Source organism: Adiantum capillus-veneris, chromosome 18 (genome assembly GCF_014529385.1).
Source record: "Adiantum capillus-veneris isolate H3 chromosome 18, ASM1452938v2, whole genome shotgun sequence".
Taxonomy (NCBI): domain Eukaryota; kingdom Viridiplantae; phylum Streptophyta; class Polypodiopsida; order Polypodiales; family Pteridaceae; genus Adiantum; species Adiantum capillus-veneris.
The window spans coordinates 32,684,479-32,706,462 of NC_140948.1; the positions used below are offsets into that span (position 1 = coordinate 32,684,479).

The following is a 21,984-nucleotide window of genomic DNA, read 5'->3' on the forward strand; positions in this document are numbered from 1 at the left end:
TGGACCGGGAGAATCTTCAAAAGGAAGAGCTCTCATACTACGCTTCCCCTCCTTGGAAGAGAAGAAGGAATTCTTGAGAAAGAGGCCTACTCTCAAGAAGACGGGTATTTTTCTCGGTGATGATCTCACTCTCTCACAGCTTGCGCATATGAGAGAGGTAATGCCAGAGATTGTGGCGGCAAGGGAGAAGGGAAAGATGGCCTTTTACAGAGATGGTCGGGTGGTGATTGTAGAGCGGCGCTCTACATGACGGTGTGAGACCTATGGGACCACCTTGAAGATGGCTACTTGGAATTGTAATGGATCTATGAGATTGGACGTTGGTGCCTTTGAGGACGGTTTCAAAGACAGGGACATTGTTTTCTTCTTAGAGACGAATCGGGCCCCCGGACAGCTTATGTCACATGTGGTCGGATACAGATGGGAGACAGTCCACAGGACATTCACGAGATCTGAGCATGGGAGTATCTAGAGGTTCAGGAGGAGTAGCAGTGCTATTTAGGGAGGAGTTCAACCACTACTACATATTGTACGGAGAGATGATCATGCTAGATACATGTGGGTGAGACTGAGAGATGACACAGTCCGATTTCTATACATTTTCATATGTTACTTCCCCCCAAGTACGTCAGTATATGCTGCATCCAGAGGACAATCGCCTTTCTCTATACTAGACGATGATATATGGGAGTTCTCTAGGGATAGTGATATCATCTTCCTAGGGGATTTCAATGCCCAAACGGGCAACTCTCAGACAATCTTCTATGACACTTCCGATGAGATGCTTAGAGAGTTGGATGTCGGTGAGTTGGGGCTTGACAGATGCTCACATGATAGAGAGTAGACGGAGTATGGGAGATACCTCACGGAGATGACGAGTGCACATGGGTTAGCCATACTTAATGGCTTGGTTTCACATGCTTTCCACACAGACACGGGGCCAGTAAAGTGGACTATGTTATGGCATAGCCGAGCTTTATTCCTTCTATTCAGGATTTCACAGTGGGAGCCAGACCAGTGGACGTAGCAGTGGATCGTGCACTTTTGTCATTTTCTGTTTCATTTCAGTATAGTACAGCCCAAACATCAAGAGGTTGGTCACATACCCGTTATACATTTACACCAGAGACTGACTCAGTTTATACAGAGGAGATCTATAGCCATCTATGCACAAATCGTCCTGGTCTCTCAGTGGAGGAGTGCACCACTTTACTGACTGAGACACTGAATGGTGCAGCATCAAAGGCATACCCACACACTCAGCCGGTGCATCGGAGGCGATATTCTAGGATCATGTCCCAGAATAGTTCGTATGATGAGGAGTGCAGAGAGATGAGAGCCCAGCTTCAGAGAGATCTTCTTTTAGGAGTCATCACTTACAGACAATCTCGGATTGCTTCCCGATGCCTTGTGCGATGAAAGAAACGAGCTTACTTGGCCCAAATGGAGCGAGACTTGTATCAGCTGTCCTTGAGTAGAGACTCGGGAGAGGCATGGCGATTCTTTCATGAGCACTCCCCTCCCCCAGTGATTACTTCTCTTGATGTGCGGGGCCAATATGCCTCATCGTTATATACGTTTCTTGGACACGACCCCCTTCCAGATCCTACAAAGCCATGCACACCTACCAGCACCTTCTTTACCACTGAGATGGTAAAGAGAGCCATTGACAGGATGAAGACCAGCATGATCATGATGGTCTAGTAGCATAGCACTTTACACATGCTCGAGATATGCTGGTAGAGGTTCTTGAAGTGTTCTTCAATCGTGCCATGTTTGAGGGGTTACCTGAGACTTGGAGGTCGTCTACTATTGTGCCTATCTTCAAAGCAGGTCACTCTACAGAGCCTGGGAACTACCTCGCTATTATGGTTGGGCACACATTGGCACGGTTGTATGCATCCATTCTTGAGTAGCAGTTGACTAATTGGGGAGAGGGTGAGGGTGTACGAGCAAAGGGCCAAGCCGATTTCAAAAACGGTTTCTCCACTCTTGATCATATCCTGACACTCAGAGCCATCATTGAGGAGGGCAAGTCACATGGGAGACGGATTTATTACAGCTTTGTGGATTTCCGCAAAGCATTTGACATGATACAGAGAGCTCGATTGATGCGCAAACTACAAGAGATGAGGGTGCACATAGTGTTGATTTGGGGGATTATGGCTCTATACAGATCAGTGATGGGACACGTACGCACTCTGGAGGGGATATCTGATTTAGTTCACTCCACCATTGGCGTGAAACAGGGTTGCCCATTGTCTCCTACTCTATTTGGTATGTATGTTGATGAGGTGTTTGATGACATTGACAGAGAGGGTGATAGACATGCCCAGCTGGCAGGGACATGGATCCCATTGTTGTTATATGCTGATGTATTGAGTTGATCTCTAACTCACCAGAGGGTATGCAGCGACAGTTGGATGCATTACACAAATTTGCAGAGGATAGTGGATTGTCTGTAAACCTTGGTAAAACCAAGGTTATGGTGTTTAACACCACACTATAGTGGATCAAGAGATCAGCACCAACTTTCACATATGGTCAAGAGATTGTAGAGTATACATATACATACACTTACCTTGGGGTTGTCTGCACTGGGCCGAGGTTTTCTTTGCGGAGAGCAGTAGAGAATAGACTGACTAGAGCTTTTGCGGCCTTGGGAGGCTTGGAGAGGATGTGTTCGCAGGTTCAGTTCCAGGAACCTCGGACAAAGTTATGGCTCTTTGATACCTTAGTAGCCTCAGCTGTGTTGTATGGGGTGCAGACATGGGGACCTTCTCTAGGCCAAGATCGTTGGAGACGTATGGAGAGGCCCTTGGTATCTATGATCTCTCGACTGATCAAAGCCAAGGCCTCCGTACCCCACACTATCATTCAAGCAGAGCTAGCTGCCCTTCTTATGGAGATTGAAACGCTTACCAGATCAGTCTCCTTTGTGCACAGCTTGTGGGATACTACTAGAGACAAATATGCTAGACTGGCCCTTGAGTCTTCCAGACAGTTAGCTCTTCAGGGGGACACTTCATGCTGGTATGCACAGATGACATCATGGTTTCAAACGCATGGTTTCACCATGGATAGGCTGCCCCCTTTCAAGTATACTCTTCAGGCACCCTCGATGTCTCTTTCACGGGTGGAGATTACTAGACTCATTCGTCAGGACCTGATCGAGCTCGATACTAGGAGGACATTGATAGAGCCGCAACAGGAGTTGGGCATGAAGATGGCTTTCTATAGAGAGCATCTTCTCCACCTCACAGGAGATGGGTTTGTCATTCGACCCAGCTACATGGACACACATGTCTCATGGTTTGCGGTGTGCCATTGGTCAGATAGGCACACCCTCACATCAGGTGGAGATTGAGACTGGTAGATTTAGAGGGATACCAACAGACAACAGGATATGCCGCTTATACCAGTTAGAGCCAGAGACAATGAGATACGGGGCCGTTTCCACTTCTTATTCAGAGAGGGTTTCGGTCCTTTCTCTAGCGTCATGAGTTATGAGGATCATAGATGTCTTGGGCTGTATCTACTTGAGTTATACAGATATAGAGACACTTTACTAGGGAGAGATAGAGAGAGACAGTCCCAAAGACAAATTACAGATTTCTTTTCACTAGATATGGGACAGCCAGAGGAGCAGTCATCATTGTAGAGCTCGGCCCACACTCATTCGACCACTACCGGCACTCTCATCGACCGAGCACTGGAAATACGGAGATCGAGACGGCCATAATTGAGGAGAGGGGCTACACAACATCGCCGGAGACGATCAGAGATGTCTTGGGCTATATCTACTTGAGTTATACAGATATAGAGACACTTTACTTGAAAGAGATAGAGAGAGACAGTCCCAAAGACAGATTACGGATTTCTTTTCACTAGATATGGGACAGCCAGAGGAGCAATCATCGTTGCAAAGCTCGTCCCACACTCATTCGACCACTACCGGCACTCTCATCGACCGAGCACTGGAGCTACGGAGATCCATACGGCCACGATTGAGAAGAGGGACTACACAACATCGCCAGAGACTACAGCAGAGGATTCGAGCCATACTCTCTCGATATCCAGAGTGCACATGAGGATGGATTCTAGTAGTATCTAGTTCTTTTGTACCCAGACATGGTATTAGATTCACCATTTTGTAACAGTTTTGTCTCATAGGTCATTTTGGCCTTTTGAAGACGTTAATGTAGCATTTCATTTCATATCTCTCTCTCTCTCTCTCTCTCTCTCTCTCTCTCTCTCTCTCTCTCTCTCTCTCTCTCTCTCTCTCTCTCTCTCTCTCTCTCTCTCTCTCTCTCTCTCTCTCTCTCTCTCTCTCTCTCTCTCTCTCTCTCTCTCTCTCTCTCTCTCTCTCTCTCTCTCTCTCTCTCTCTCTCTCTCTCTCTCTCTCTCGAAACGCTATCTTCACTGGAAAAAGAAAGATCCGACATGTCCCATAACACATATCTGGCAGTCTAAAAACTCAATGTGCTGGAAAATCTAGAAACACAATCTCCACTGATGTCACTGGCACATCAGCTAGTGAGAAAGCGAAGTATGTACGATCCGCAATGATGGGGCGTGGTGAAATAGAGAATGAGGTAACTAGGTGTGATGTCTCTAATGGCCCTTATAAGGTAATCCACCACCGTGCCTCTTGTCCGTGTGTGTCCTCCTTGTGGGAAGCATGTCAACCCCCTTGAATCAGGCCACTATGTCATCCCATTATGCATGACGAGACGTGGCGTGCTCCAGTTCTAGTAGATATCTCCATAGTGGCCTCCATATGGCCCCGAGTCCTCGAATGTGTGGGCTGTCCCCACCTCCGTTGGCTCTAATAAGTGTAGCATCTCTTCTCTAATAAGTACATGTCACAATGGCGACTTTGTGTATGTGCATTGAAGTCCCAACTCCCCAGTGAGTAAGACCTCTTCTAATGTAGAATAATCTCCTCTGATAGACATGCATATGGTGATGCCCCCATCAATTCCTCGTCTTGTAGACCCTCCTCCATGATGACATAAGAGGAGCCTAGTGGGGAGAAGTAGCACAGGGCAATGTAGATAATCCTATCCTGGGTGAGTTGTATAGCGATCCATATGTATCTACTCTTCGGGTCCTCAGCCATCACTCTAAGGCATCCTTGGAGCTCTCATTGAAACAGTACTGCCACTACACCAGATCCTCTCTAAGTGCCCTGATGCGTCGTCTTCCTATATGCTGACTCCCACTAGTAGCCCTCCACTCGCAATCGTCCTCTCTCGGCTCTTGTGTGTCTCAATCAATAGAAGGATGTTGCTTCCCTCCATCACATGCTCCAGTCATCCAGCACGTGTCCATAGTGATCCATTGCAGTTCCAAACTACAATATGTATCTCTGCATGTAGGCTAGCCTCTGTCCCATAGGCCACAAACCGCTACTCCATGGGGCAGCCATCAATGAAGACCCGTCCATCTCTATAGAATGCCATAACTCCCGGCCATCAATGAAGACCCATCCATCTCTATAGAAGGCCTCTTTCCCCTCTGCTAGAGAGAGAGAGAGAGAGAGAGAGAGAGAGAGAGAGAGCTATATACACATACCTGCGAATGGAATCAGCTAATACATGAAGAAAAATTGAGTGGTAATTCATATCTTCTGCTTTCCTGTAGGCTGGACAAAATATCCACAAACCAGACAAGTGTGCTACGTTAGTGAAGAGACATTATGATGCTCTAAATACTCTACAATTGTTCAGTTCAAACCCTCCTTTTTCATCAAAAGTATCACAAGTCAAATTTATAACTTCTAATATACAGACGGTACTTGCACAAAGATTTTTCAAACAAGCCATCACCCACAGTAACAGGCAGCGTTCTGCATTAGAGGCATGAGGTTGTGAAGAGTATCATGAGATAGCAATTGATACTGATGGAGAATTGATCACAGTTGTTCGGAGCCTCAATCAAACCAAAAACAACGATGAAGTGAATGAAATTGTTTCCTTTGTCATCAAGCAAGCCTCACTTTCAGCTTCAACACTGTTCTAACACAAGTTTATAAACAGATCGCACAATCTTAGGTTAGTGGTGAAATTTATCAACAAACGTAACTTGCAACATGTTTCTTTCTCACCAATTCGAATTCTTGCATAACTTCGGAAAAACCAGACCCCCAGAAGGTTTACACAAAGATTTGTTACTGCTGACACAATCAGATAGTGCCTGAAAAAACACACAGCATATTACATCCAGGACATTGAAATCGCAGTGGTAAAGTAAGTGTGTGTCTGTGTGAACGTGTGTGCACATCTATGAGGGTGCACAGGTGTGTGTGTGCGCGCACGCGTGTGCGCGCGAGGCCTATCAGATTAGAAATTATAGCAAAACTCAGAACCAGTCAACATAGAGGTAGTGTTTTGAATAGCCAATAGCCACAGTATAACAGCAGATCTGCATCATTAGTTTAGACCATGCCAATGTGATACCATCAGGTTTATAACAAATAATCAGCTATGCCAGAGATTATTGCATAGAATATATGAGCTATTCATTCATTTACATTATCAAAACCATAAATGCAACAGCCAGTAGGTAAAGTTCCCCAGGGGATTACGACTGCATAGTTAAAAATTATCAGGCTAATCCCAGCAGATTATCATAGATATCAAAGAGAAAGGCAAGAAAACCTACAGCATTTGGACAGAAATCAACCTAAAGTTGCCTAAAAAGTTTTGACCCCGCCGCTAACTTAACAACAATATCACCCAGTCAAGGCATGAAGCTTCAAATGAAATGGATTTAATCTTTCCTAACCAAAAACAGAAAACAGTATCGGCTTTAAGCCACCATCAACCAGTCGAGGCAAAAAAAATCATATGGAATGGTTTACAAATATATTATTTTTACCCAAAAGAAAGGCAAAACAGTTCGGCCTCAGCTAGCATGTATTATTACATTTCAACAAAAGTTAGGTGATCTGGGGAAGATCACTAGTTAAAAACTAATATCGGCACCAACCTGAGAAGCTTCACGTTTTGGCAGAAGTGAAAAAAAGTGTGTGTGTGTGTGTGTCTGTGAGAGAGATAAAAATTAGCAAAGTGTCTAAAAAGTAAAGTCTTTTTGGTCCTGCAACCCTTCAACCGGCAAAGTCTGAGACAATGGTAGCTGTGAGCAGGGAACCAGAAGAGAGTCTAAAAGGGGCCACCTAACACCAGTCTACCAATGAAGGATTTAGCGACTGTGGGTCCAATTTAGAGCTCCATTCCTACGATAATTTCCTAGGCCAGCATCCCGGTTTCCCCGAAAAGGAGAAACCTTATGTATAGGATGTGTGTGTAGCTGTTTAAATCTTAACTAATAAGACATAATTGAATTTTTACATTCAAAAGACAGCTGGCCAAGGAATAATGAACTGATATGTACAAAAATAACTCAGTATCAGAATTATTTAGGTACAATGATTGTAGGAAAGAGGTCCTCTTTCAGTAGGGTTGGTAGTAAAAAAACTTCCCCGTTCTTCAGTGGGTATTTCATCACAGTAATGTTGTTTGCCAAAAAAAAGAAAACCCTCCAAGATAAGATAGAGTCCTTACGTGCATCCATCCAAACAAAACAACAATTCAATTAGCCTTGGATGTGTTTTACAGGTATCAATGGACCATATCAGTTGTTATCCATGTCCATCTTACAAAATTTACTTACTTTAGATAAGCTTTTAGGTTTATTAGATTTTTTAGCATTCTTTACATATTCCTTCCAAAATCAGTGGTATAATCTACCTTCTAATCTGAGTGGTGAAGTCCACCAAGAATCAAGAGTTTTCTTTAGAATTTTTTTTTTTTTAAATAGTGAGGTTTACTTGTTAAGCCATAGCTTGGTAGCTATGTTTGAGCCCATAGTAGCAACCATATACTTACTAAGCACTAGAGTATAAAAAAAAACTCCATTTTTACCAAGTGGAACCTCATTTCTCGAGCCATATCTCGGTATTTATGCCAAGTTTTGAGGGTACCAGCCATATACTTACCTTCAATCTCCCAAGATGTCTTCATAGCTTGGTAGCTATGCTTTATACTAACAGTAGCAACCATATACTTCCCAATCAGAAATAGAGTATCAAGTGGAACTTTATGTCATGAGCCAAAGGCCAGTTTTTTTTGAGAGTATATACTTACCTTTAAAACTTCAAGTTTTTCATTAAGTATTCAATACAGTTCGGCAGTTTTCAACCCTGTTTTTCTCCAAGATACCTTCAAGTGTCCATTGTCCTGGGTGCTAGATGGGTTAAGATAACCTTAACACCTTCTCCCCATATGAAATCATGAGGGAAGGTATTATGCCAAAGTCCAAGAGTTGCCATATTTCTTTAAAACAGAAAAGCCAGACGTCTTCTTGTCGGTGTCAGACAGAATTTTATCACCAAAACAAGCATAAGATTTCATAAAACTCAATGTTCCATTCACATCTCATGCGATCACTAGCCTTAGCTACAGGCTAGAGTTATAATGCATTAGCTATATACTTATCCCTCCTTTTTTTTTTTTTACAAAACCAAGTGATTAGTTATCATACAAAACATTGTAATTGTCCGATTACTGTTAGGCTCGAAAAGAAGAAGACCAGTGTTGGCTAAAACAGAGCCCAAAAACACTAGTGTCAGCTAAAACAGAGCCAAGCGAAAAGCCTATATCGGCTTAAAACACAGCCATCTTTTTTGAACAATCCTTAGTTAGGTTGGTAAACGGCTGGACCTACTGCGGCTTAAGCCAAGCCAAGATACCCAATGATGCATATTTTTTTCAAAAGACCAGTTAGCAACTCCCCCAATCCTTCTAATAAGTCCCATCAGTCAAAAAAATACCTTGCTACCATATCTAAGGGTTACGGCAGTTTTTTTGAAAAAAACCAGTCTACGCAGAGTATTATCAAAACAACTTCGTAAAAAAAAAACCCTAATGAATGTTATTCAGTTCCATGTTATGCTATGAGAACTACTACAAGTAGTATTAACTAACTGTTTTCGAAGCAACAGATAACCAAAAGATTTTTTCTCAAAAAAGCCTAGAGAAAAACTTGAGTGTTTTGAGCGGCGAGCTCCATAGCTCGGACAGTGAAGCAGACGGTATATTGCCTTTAATCAGAACAACAAAAACAGACACAGGCTAAGTGAGGAGCAAGGTGCTCCCTCACCTTATTTATAGAGGTTGAGCTGCATTTTCCTGAGCGTGATCGATGAGAGAGGCAAGCCGCCTTGCTATGTAGCGTCTTCAAGTGATGCACAGAAAACCTTGCTAGGGGAGATCCATACCCAAGATGTGCACGCCGCCTACCATTTGCAATGAGAGCTCAGTGTTTTACTCACACCCAATTTTAGGAGAGTTTTGTTATGCAAGGGCATAGTCCCACATGCCATAAGTTGAATGTTATGAGTCAGTATCCCATGAGTGCTTCAGGATATGGGGGGGGGGGGGAATATAGGAGGGAAAAACTAAAGCCTTAATAGTACCACACAGTGTGTGTGTGTGTGTGGCTCCAAGCACGTCACATGTGAGAGAAATGAAATATACTATTCGCATTTGAAAAAAGCCAAAATGACCTATGAGACTAAAAGATACAAGTTACAACCATCATATGCTTGATACAATGTCAGGAACAATACTTGGTAAAAGCTGACCTAAAAGTAGAAAAATGAAGTATCTGCAATGGGTATAACAATGGGAATACAACCCTAACAGGCGGGCTACATACAAAGAATCAAACTGTGGAGGAAGGGCCACGATACAAGGAGAAAAGAATGAAGGGGGGGGGGGGGGGGGGGGGGGCGCTCTCGACACATTATCTTGGATCCTCCTATGTAAACGGCCATCTCGAGCCTTGTAACAGAAAAGCTCTATCCACTAAATTACCCTATGTAAGAGCACTGATTGTATCCTACTTGTCTCCTTGGGAGGTGAAAAAACAAGTCACCTGTTTTTGTTGACGCCTTTGATGCAAAAGAGTGCCCTGTCTCATAAGCACGTCCCTAAGTCTCTGAATCTCTACCAAGACATCTCTGACCTAGGTCCCGAATATGGAAAGTGGTTCAAATCTCATTTTGAATAAGCAATGGAAACGTCCTCTCACCTCATAATAAGCAAGACAATCGTAGATAAAATGCCCCGAGTCTTTGGTGCCAACCTACAAACCCGGCACATGCGCCACTCCGGAGGCATTCCACACTCTTCTAGCATATGCATCTCCAACAGGTGCACAAAGGTGCATATATGACCAATGAATGACACATCTCAGCCCACGTGAGAGATGTGTGTCATGTATCTCGAGCAAACTAAAAATCCATCCTTAAAAGTACAAAAAAGATTCTCTGTGCAGAAGACATCTTTCCACCCAGCTCCCTTGTAGCTCGCAGCAAGTATACCTACATACGCGTTTTAATTCGGGACACCCACTGTCTCCCGAAGGTAGCCCTACTGCCTAGGGTGAGTGGTGGATGGTTCCACCAAAGCATGGAGTATTTGGGACTCCCCAACAAGTGCCTTCATATGCAGACAAATGGGCCATCTTACGAAGGTCTGTCCTCGCGGGAGAACAAGACCCGCGCCATAGACTCAGCCTACCAAGGCCAGCCAAGCACTACAGAAAAGCTCATTGTGCATTGGCTAGCGCCTCCTTAGAGACTAGTGCCCAATTAGCTGATGGCTAACAACAGATGCATGGTTGTCGCCGCCAGGGATAGGGATGCCCCACACATCCAGCTAGTAGCCGACCTACAACAGGCCAAGAGACTCCATCCACTTCAGCCTAGCCCCCACCAGTTCCCCCCCCCCCCCCCCAACCACACACTCACTCCACCACCCGTACCACCCTGCCTCCCCACCCTCTCCTCCTGTCCCTCACATCTCCACCACTAGACCCGTAGCCTCGTGTCCTGGCCCCCATCTCATATCCCACCACCGGCTCAAGGGGGGCAAGGCACTCCTCAGCAGCTTGGAGATTCCTTTGGCCACGAGCCAACTAGAACAAGAGAGACAACCCTACCTACGGACGCCACTTTTGGTGCACACTTCCCCTTTTAAGTCATTCCTCAAGGGCTAACAAGTTTTGACATTCGCCGGTGATGGGATTTTTTGGCTACGACTTTACACGCTTCCTTGGCGACCCCTCTAAAGACCTAGAGGTAGTTACTTCAAAGTACACGTTCTTTTTCTCACAGTCAAAGGAGCAAAGGCCTTGGATGCAATGTTTCGTTTCTGTTTTTCCATTGTGTGGCAAGGATCACACAGAGTGGATTATGCATACAGTACTGGATTAGCTCCATGTTCAAGATCTTGAGTTCTCTCAACACATGGAGACTTGGGAGTGACAGACTTGATACAAACCCTATGGCCATTGGCCAAGTTCTTTGTGACCCCACTTGATGCAGCAGTATATACTTTGTAGACACCCAGAGTGTGTCTTGCTATGTATATGTACATTAGGATTCCTACACAGAGGATGTAGCTCTACGTATAACACGCTCTTCTTTTCGTTACGTGGTTTTTTGTTCTTTGAGTCCAACTAGTCTAGAGAAGGATTTCCTGCTGAGGCACGAAGCTCGATGATATGCGCGCAATTGCTACGGACTTTTACCGCGAGTTGCTGCTCTCAGTCGAGCCGTAATACGAGCATCCGAAAGCATGCAGAGAGCAAGTGTGGGCACAGATGCCTTGCTTAGTCACAGAGGAGATGCACCTGAGGCTTGAGAGCCTACTCCAACCAAAGGAGCTCCACGAGGCTCTTCACCATGATAGTTGCCCAGGGGAGGATGGCTTGACTCCAAGCTACAAGTGCGGGAGCTCGAGGGCTTGCTACAGATGCGATCGACACACGAAACGGAGCCGAAACAGTGAATTATAGCCTGCTGTGTTTTTTTGCACGTTTAGGGTTTCACACCTAAACGGCAAGATATTGCAAAGGGAGCTTCGAGAAAGCCTTGGGTGCTTGTACAGGACAATTTAGAGAGATTCTCTGAGAGGAATCTTGTCTAAATCAAAAGGCAAGTGACCCTACAAGTCACGGTTGTTCTCGTCCGTCTGACGTAACGTCCCGTCCGGTCACGTCCGGTTTCGTCCCGTCCGGCAATGGCGTCCGTTCCATCCAACCCCTTTTTAGTCCGTTTGACCGGTTTTAAAACCGTTGACTACGCTTTTGTTTGTGAGGATCAAAAGGCAAGTGACCCTACAAGTCACGATTGTTCTCATCCATCTGACGTAATGTCCCGTCCGGTCACGTCCGGTTTCGTCTCGTCCGGCAATGGCGTCCGTTCCGTCCGGCCCCTTTTTAGTCCGTTTGACCGGTTTTAAAACCGTTGACTACGCTTTTGTTTGTGAGGATTTTACGTGACTTTTTGGCATAGGATCCCCCCCCCCCCCCCCCCCCCACATGCCTTGAGCATTGCTTTGGATTCCATTAGCTCCTCTCTCTCCCTCTCCCTCTCACATTGCTTTGGATTCCGTTAGCTCCTTTCTCTCCCTCTCCCTCTCTCTCATTGCTTTGGTCCTTTACCTTGGATTCCATTAGGGCCTAGGCTCCTCTCTCTCTCTCTCTCTCTCTCTCTCTCTCTCTCTCTCTCTCTCTCTCTCTCTCTCTCTCTCTCTAACTCTCTTGTGTTCAAGGGCAAGTGTCTACACTCTAAATCTATATAAGGATGCCCTCTTTCTCTTCTTCTCCATTATGTTCCAACTCAAGGCTCAAGCTCATGAGTCATTCTCACGCTCTCAAGCTCTCCATTCCTCCATGAAGCATTCCTCCATAGCTCTCAAGCTCTCCATTCCTCCCTCATAGCTCTCCATTGGCATTCCTCCATGAAGCTTTTCTCTTGAGTCGTCCTCTCTCACACCTCCTCTCTCCATTATCAAAAAATCTCAAGCTCTCCATTGTGTAACCCTCTCAAGTTTCAACTTTCAAGCTCTAAATCTCTCAACTTTCAAGTGTTCTATCATGCCTCCCCCTCTTCATGAAGCTTTTGAAAAGCATTGCCGTTCCTATGAGAGAGTGAGGGACAAACGAAACGTTTGTAGGTGGACATGCAAGTATTGTCCCAAGATCATGACCTCCTCCTCCACTCGACTCATCATCCACTTGACGAAGATGGGAGGTGAAGCCGGTCCATGTCCCAATACACCCGACGACATTTCGGAAGAGTACAAGCAGAAGTATCTCCCTTTGAAAACGCGCAAGGTGGGGATGAAGAGAGCCCAAGAGGAGATAGTGGCGCCCGACATTGATGTTACCGACTCGGAGGAGGATACAACTACAAGCGGCCCTTCTCCCTCTACCTCCATTGCAAGCGGTGACGCGACGGTAAGCTCAATGGCTACCAATAAGAAGAAGGCATCGGCAAGTGCTAGTGGCCATCCTCCAAAGCAAGCAAGGCAAGCCTCTCTCTCGCAATCGGTGGGTTTGAGCTCCGGTCCATTGTCTTTCCTCAAAGAGAGACAAAGGCTTGCGGACATTGAGATTGCACGCACCATCATTGAGTGTAATCTTGCTTTCAACATCCTTCGACTAGAGCAGTGGAAGAGGATGGTGAAAGCTATTGTGGCCGTCGGTCCATGTGAGGGGTGGACGGGTCCATCCTATGCGGACATGCGCACCAAGAATCTCAACGAAGAGCGGACAAGAATCGACAAATCCCTTGAGCCGTGCAAGCCGGATGGGCAAAATATAGGTGCTCCATTCTCTCCGAAGGGTGGAGTGGTCGTAAGAAGAGGGGCATCATTAACATACTCCTGTCATGCCCTCTTGGCACCTACTTCTTGAGAGCGGTTGATGCGGGAGCAAGAGGCAAGAAGGTCACGGGAAAATTCATCTACAACCACATCAAGGCGGCAATAGAAGAGGTGAGAGTTTAAGTTGGCCCCTCTTCTTGTGCAATGTGCATTGTGCAATGTGTAGTATGTACTTACTACTTTTTGCCCTCTTGATAAGTGTTCTAAATTTTTCTCTCTTTAATGTAGGTCGGGCCCGAAAATGTGGTGCAAGTGATCACCGATAATGCATCCAATTGCACTAGCATGAGCCGACTACTTGAGGCCGAATACAAGAACATTGTATGGACCCCTTGTGCCTCCCATTGCCTCGATCTTCTCATGGAAGACATAGAAGAACTAGAATGGGTGAAGGCCATTCTCACACAAGCCCTCACTATCGTCAACTTCATCAATGCTAAGGTGAGAGTACTTGCAATTTATCACACGTATCCGACAAGGAGTTGAAGAAACCCTCGGCAACACGATTTGCCTCTATGTGGCTTCTTCTTGAGCGCCTCTACGATGTCCAAAACAAAGTGCAAAAAACCATGGTGTCCGATGAGTTCAAGCAATGGTGTGAAGGAGAGAACTCGGCAACCTCACAAGAGGCAAAGGCCATCCAACGGCTTTCCCTCAGAGAAGAATTTTGGGAAGAGGTGAAGGGTCTTGTGGTAGCCATCTTGCCCATCTACAGAGTGCTCCGAATGACCGACATGGAGGGATCTGCCATAGGCCTTCTTCACCACTTCATGGATGAGGCATACAAGGAAATAGAGGCATCAACCATTCTTGATGGTCCACCCGATGGGACACGGTATGATGTATCTTCTTTGCTCTCCATTCTCAAGTTGACAATATGTTTTTTGCTAATTTGCACTATGCCTCACACACCTCTCTCTCTCTCTCTCTCTCTCTCTCTCTCTCTCTCTCTCTCTCTCTCTCTCTCTCTCTCTCTCTCTCTCTCTCTCTTTTTGTAGTGATGTCTTTGAAGATTACCCCAAGAAAGATGATATCCTCTTTCTTTTCCAAAGGAGATGGGATTTTATGAAGAGGCCCATTCACCACTTTGCGGCTCTCTTGCATCCGGCCTAAAAGAAGCCGGATCTTTTCACAGACCAAATGCTACAAGAAGAGAGCCGCAACTTCCTTCCCAAGGCCCTCTCGGAAGATCATCACGGCGCATTCCTTCAAGAGCTAATCAACTATGGAGACCAAAGAGGCACGGCTTTTACTTCCACCATATGTTGGAAGAGGGAGTCCTTGGTGAAGCCTCTTTTTTGGTGAGAGCTTCGGGTACCAATTACCTCAACTTCAAAGAGTTGCATTAAGGATTCATGGACAAGTAAACCCTCTTAAGCCTCGGGCCTTGGCGCTCTCTCTCTCTCTCTCTCTCTCTCTCTCTCTCTCTCTCTCTCTCTCTCTCTCTCTCTCTCTCTCTCATGAATTATATTACATACATGATACTCACTATCTTTTGAATATAATATAGGATTGCTAATCCAGTGAATGCGAGCGAAATTGGTCCGCATACTCGCTTATCCACACCAAAATTCGCAACCAACTGTCAACAAAGCAATTGGAGCAGCTCATCTATTGTCGCTCCAATCTCCGAATGTTGCGCTCCATGCATGAGATGCCTATGGCTAGACAAGTAAACCCTCTTTCTACACACTTACTTCTTGACTCATATGGGCTATGGCTATGCATTCCAATTTACATGTGCTAACTTTATCTTGAGTCTTGACTCTTTTGAACTTTTGTATAACTTGTCAAATAGATCAATGTTGATGATTGCAAGCTCTCAATTGATACTCTCAAAAGTGTCAACAAAGAGCGTGATATGACGGAGGAGCAAATTTTCCGCGAGCATTACTTGGAGCTAGAGGAGATTGACCGACGGGTTTCTCGCACACGATCACGCAAGAGGGTCATTGTGCGTGGAGTCCCTTCAGCTACAAGAGGTAGAGGTGCAAGAGCTTCCCATGCTCGTGGCCGTGGCCGTGAGATGGAGGCTACTACTCCTACAACCTATGTGCGGCGAGGCTAGGGAAGCGGCTCCGTTGCGGCGGCCTCTGTTTTGGAGGATGTGCCTATTCGTAGATCCAACACTATGGACCCTAGAGAGCCGGAGTATGACGAGGAGGGAAATCTCCTTAGTGAGGGAGATTATGACACACCACAATCCGAACTTCTTAAAAGTTTGGGTCTTTAGCCCTAAAAAATTTAGGCGCGCCAATTTTTTCAACTTGGAGTAAGAAAACAAACCATACTCCAATTATACCCCCACATTTGCAAATGTTTGATTGGGAAATCATACGTGTAATGAAAAACAATTTCGACAAGAACTCTGTTCTTCTACGATACCCTTGTCAAGACACTCCAAGGTCGCAAGACAATTCTTCATAAACAGGTACAAACCGGGCTTCAAGGTTGCATGCAACCTCCTATCGAAAGGGACCAAACCCCTCAGAAAGGGCAGGAATACTCGCTGAAATTGGTCCAAAATCAGCCCCCTCTGTCGCATGAGAACCTCCAACTAGCTGGTTAAAAATTTGCAAAGTTATCGCGTATAAACCGTCGCACTTAAGTCCCTTCTCATCTTCAAGATGCAACCCAAATCTCATCCAACTCCTCGCTGAAAATCAGTATCTGTGTGTGTACACACACACACACACACACACACATACACACATATATATGTATATGTGTAGATATATACATATATACGTACACACACACACACACACATATATATATATATATACATATACATACACACACACACACACACATATACATACACACACAAACACACACACACACACACACACACACACACACATATATATATATATATATATATATATACAAACACACACAAAGTGGACACGTCAAAAGGTAGAGAGAGGTGGAGGATAAGGAGTGGTAGGTGTACAATCCTTTTGCAAAAGTTTTTTTCTATACACTGAGTGCTAGCACAACCATGTGGATAATGACATAAGTGATTATGTCATCGGTAAGATTCCTTTTGCTTGGGTTACATACATATATATATATATATATATATATATATATATATATATATATATAATGTGTATGTGTGTGTGTGTGCGCGCGTATGTGTATGTGTATGTGTATGTGTATGTGTATGTGTATGTGTATGTGTACAATACATGTATATGTACATATACAGTATATATGTGTATGTGTGTGTGTGTGTGTATATATATATATACACATCTTCCGCCTTCCATATTGTCAATATTGTAAAATGTGATCATCAGAGAATTTGTATACACATGGATACAACTAGAAATTGCTACTTAACTCCCTGTTAGATTATCCCTGTCCATCTGTCAACAAATGAAGCACTAGTTCGGGAGACCCGAATACTCCAGGCTCTGTCTGAACCAACCCCCACTCACCCGAGGCAGAAGAATGACCTTCGGGAGCGTGTGAGTATCTCTAACCAGAACGCGAACTGAGGGAATGCCGGCCGCCTTAGCAGCTATTGAGGCTGTCGTGCGAGGTGTCTCCAGGACAATCCCAATCGATGAGCCTATCCTGGACAAAAGTGGTAAGTACTCCCTCCGCAAACCAAGAAAGCAGACGAAGATGGGGATATCTGCCTCCTCTACCAAAACATCCGAAGCAGGATCAAAACCATGTCTCCACTGTCGACAGTGGGCTCGAGCTGCTCAGATGGTCAACGAACTCATGGCAATGACCTTGGACGCCTTCTCAGAGGTCTCAAACTCGATCTGATAGTAGCCTCGTCCGAGTATCTGTACGTCCAGGATCTTGTCCACCTCTACAAGTAGGCGGGCCTTGAGAAGGTCACGCAGCTCTCCTCTGTTGGGTCGGGTACCGAGAATCTTGCAGATGACAAAAGTCGCCTACAAGCGCTCTACCTCTGCGGCTAGGCTCGCTTGCTCTGTCGGTGAAAGAGCAAGTCGAATGGTGGGCTCAGCGGGGTCGGTCGAGGGGGCTTCAGTAGAGTCCCTCTGTGGCAAAGCTGGACCCTCCATCTCTGTCTGTTGTGCTGAGTCGAAGAAGGCGGGAAGGACGCGAAGCTCCCAGCAGGCCGTGGAGACAGCATCCTGCGAGCAAAAAAGGGGGATGCGGGGGTGAGGCAACGTAGACGGCAAAAAAGGGGACAGGCGAGTGGCGGAGGAGGGAGGGGAAGGGGGGGCCAGCGGGCGAGGGGGCAGCGGGGGTAGGCAGGTAGGCAGCTGCGAGGGGCAGCAGGCGGGTAGCCAGCGAGGGGGGTAGGCAGCGGCAGGGGCAGCGGGGAGATAGCGGGCAGGCATGAACAGCAGGGGAGGAGGGGGCTGCACACACAAGGGACGGGCAGCAACCCACGCGCGCAGGGAGCAAGAGGGGGGGGGATACGCGAGGGCGGGAGGGGAGGACGCAGGCAACAGCGAGCTCCCACGTCCTGTGCATGAGGTACAGTTTCTCCGAAGGTCTGTGTTGTCTATAAACTAGTAAGAATGTCAATTCTTCAAAACTCAAAAGTATAAAAATCCAAAGGAAAAGCCGTCGAACAGAAGCCAATGGAGATCCCAACTTCTGATGTTCCGACGGACAAAGCCAACTCACTCTAGAGGTGGGGTGAGATGATATTATCGCTTATCAAAGCGTGCAGAGGAATCTTATCGATGATATAATCACTTACGTCATAACCTACACGGTTGTGCTAGCACTCAGTGTGTAGAAAAAAGCGTGTGCGATAAGATTCTCCACCTACCACTCTTTATCCTCCATCTCTACCTGCCTTTTGACTTGTCCACTTTGTAAAGCAAAAAACCACCTTGGACAATGACACCCACTACTGTAAAGGGCTACCCACTCATATAAAGTGGCATCCACTACCTTACCACTAAGGCGATACCTTGAGCCGCAAGCCAAGCACATCCTATATAAAGGAGGCCATGCCTCATTGTAAATCAATCTTCGGTTGAGTCCTAGAATCCATCACTCTATCCTAACATCTCAAGTCGAGTTCTCCCATATCTTATAGTAAGCTTAGCCTATCCCTTGTACAAAGCTTCGTTAATACATATAAGCTTTCTCCTTTATATAACGATCCACCGCACACTTGTGTATTTATCTTTTGCCATTATTAATCAAAATACACTCCTTCCGCTTGCACATTCATTGTGTGCGTATCTTGGTATCAGAGCCTCTGAATTAACTTAGCCTATTACTCTCCCTCACTTTGTTTATCATTCTTGTTCTATGTAGTATCATACCTCAATTGAGTTCAACAAGCTTACAGTCGAAAGCTTTCAGTCTAGTACTGGCACAAATTGCTGACGTGTTAAGCCACTGAAGACCTAAGCCAACTTGCAAATCCCGAACGAGGGGCCTAAACCCTAAGAAGTAGAAGAAGTTGAAGTTCCCACCAACTTATGGGACCGCGTCCGATGTGGCCCAAGTGACATAAAGGCATTAAAAGAAAGCTGGACCCGCACACACAAAAGACAACGTGGAGAGTTGATGACGTGCCAAAACTGTATGGGAAACCCGGATTTTACGCTAACATGATGACGTGGCAGACTGTATGGATTTCCACGTTTTGCGCTGACTACTGACGTGACAGTTGTACGGATTTGTCACGGGACACATCCCAAACCTATGTGTCCGTGGACAAGCTACACCACAGCAGGGTTCAGTCAGTTCAGTCAAGTCTAGATTAGCAGTGATCTGGCACTTTTGTGAGTCTATTCGTAGACCGTGCATGCCCAGTCACTTAGCATAGATGCATATCCTCCGGTTGCACACAGCATAATCATCGGAATTCCCATCAGAATCCATTAGCATCAGTTAGGGGACTTTTCCAGTGCATTTAGCCCATTTTCCTATTTTTGGTTATTTTCACTTATTATTTTTAAGTGACTTTCCAACAAAAGTAGGTAGGACAATTTTGCTAAGTTAATATATAAGCAAACCCAAGTTAGCACTTTCTGGCAGAAGAGGCAGCAGGAGCTTCCCGCTCAACAGGCAACTTCTCAGCAGTACCCCCCCTCAAGGACCCCTAGCGTTTCTGTTCCGAGCAGTAAACTCCCATCTCTGGCGTTTTCCTCACGGGCAGTCATCGCCATCACCCTCAACACACTAGCGTTAGCAGATTGTTGCCATCGCAAAGATCATCAGCATTAGTGTTTTTCCCACAGCTCGGCCATGCCAGCGTTTTTGCTTTGAAGATGCAGATTAGCCTGGCAGTTTGACAAGAGACATAGCCATCCAGCGTTCTTTATTCTCAGCCCAAACCAGCAGCAGGACCTCAGCTTTTTCCAGCGTTTTCAGACTATTACTAACGCTAGGATATCTGCAGCCTCAGCGTTTTTACAGCAAAGAATCAGCCTTGAGGAAAATGCAGGTTTTCAGCAGTTAGCAAAGTAGCAGATTCCCCCCAAGTTGGTTGCAGATGCTCCCCCATTTTCAGCCATGAAAATGCAGCCAAAACAGTCATTTTCAGCCACCGGAACAGTCCCCGAATTCAGCGATTAGAAGATCTCAGATTTCAGCCATCAAGTCATCGTCGTCGTCATCGGCATATTCCAAGTTGCATAGTCCATTGCATTCACATTGTACACCTTTGTGCAATCCAAGTAGACCACTCTCGCCGACGAGAGTGGGGCCTTCGGAGGAGGGTTTTACAACCTCTCGGGTGTCGTATCTTTTCTCTCTCCTTCTCTCAATCTCATTCACTTGCACGCACAATATCCACTCACTTTGTTCGTGATCATAGCATTCTCCACAAGACGGAAAGCTCTCTCTTTCCCTAAGAACTAAAAGGAACCTTGAGCAATAAAGATCACTAATCTTGAGAAAATACAACATTCATTCCGCTGCACCTAACAGGATTTCCGTGATTTACGCTAGCAGCTTTTGAGCATCTTCTTTTGCGCCAGTTGCTTTAAAGTTTGAAGGCTTTTCATGTAAACTGCTTGTACTGGCCAAGGGCCTTTGAATATGAGGCTAGAGCTCATTCTCTGGCACCCTTCTGGGAGAAGGTGCAAAGCGTGGTTTGTATTGTGTTTTGTTTTGTTTTGTTTTCGGAGTCGGGTAGGGCACGCCCGGCCGCTCCCCTCGTACACCAAAAAAGTATACAAGAAGAACGACCAGGACTATGCACCCAAAAACCGAAGGCAGACGCTTTTGTCACTAGTTTCCTCTAGACTACGGGAGTCCAGAATTACCTACACTCTTAGGGCCATGACTAATCCCTTGAGAGACCCACTTCACCACCTGGATTTGGGCGTGAGAGCGACCAAGTACCTTTGTTCAGAGGCCCAGGTACTACGGGACTTGCTTAGGTCTTCCCTTTGGAGTTGCCTCCTCCAGGTAACTTATCGCTCACCTCACTAAACTACCTTTGAAACCCGACGGTTTTCCCCTAGGAAATGCCATACCCGCTTGGCAGGGCGTCGGCTCACAGGTGGCGTCCGCTGAGGTTGGTGGTGTCTCCCGTTTGCACCTCCCAACCCCTTTTAGGTGAAGTTGATCCCCCCGGGGGGGAATGGCACTTGGGCGCTCTTGTAGCTCACCTGGCTTCGCTTGGGGCGAATTACGTCATTTCCCCAGGAAGGGATCGGATTGTTGATGCAATATAAAAAAATACCGAAAGGGGCACCAAGGTTTGGGGCCAATACTCTCTGGGGTGGAATTAGGCCACTCCGTGTCAAGTGGCGTCTCTCTCTTTCAATTCAGTTGTTATTAAAGTACTAAAAATCTGTTCAATTTGTTCTTTTCTATTGGCACGTGGTGCACATCTTGTGATAAGTACCACTTGCTTTGAGTGATTAGTAAGGATTAATCCTTTATACATTATTTATCAGGCAGTGTTAATGCTATTCACTTGAGTCTACATCGACAGGCAAGATAGTGTAGTATCGTGGTAGCGAGATAGCATGGTATGACAGTCGTCGCCGGCGTTTTAAGATTATAGCCAGAGACACAAATCCTCAGTAAAGTCCTTCGTAATGTCTCGCCTAAAGTCTCATGTAAAACTACCGCAGTAAATTCCTACCTTCCAGTGTTCGTATAGGTACATTTCAATGGCATTTTTTAATAGATCTTTGTCTAAAGTGACCGAGTCTCTTGCACATCTCTCATTAGCAGTAGAAGAAGCCGAACCCTCAACTCAATGGCCAATACCAACAAGTCTATCAGTATAAACGTCTATTTAAACTTCGTGCATTAATTGTATATT

At 45.7% G+C, this 21,984-nt stretch overlaps 1 protein-coding gene across 2 annotated transcripts in view; it reads right to left on the reverse strand.

Annotated features, from left to right (window-relative positions):
* The window catches only part of LOC147435453 (Cation efflux family protein), a 108,102-nt gene that overhangs the window by 12,800 nt on the left and 73,318 nt on the right, over positions 1-21,984 (reverse strand). The window contains exons 5-6 of one of the 2 annotated variants that reach the window (XM_086488519.1): positions 6,110-6,198; positions 5,578-5,647 (exon numbers count right to left, since the gene is read on the reverse strand). In XM_086488519.1, coding sequence (XP_086344645.1) covers positions 5,578-5,647; positions 6,110-6,198 — 159 coding nt within the window. The remainder of the gene's footprint in view (positions 1-5,577; positions 5,648-6,109; positions 6,199-21,984) is intronic. The other variant, XM_086488520.1, reaches the window with a different exon arrangement.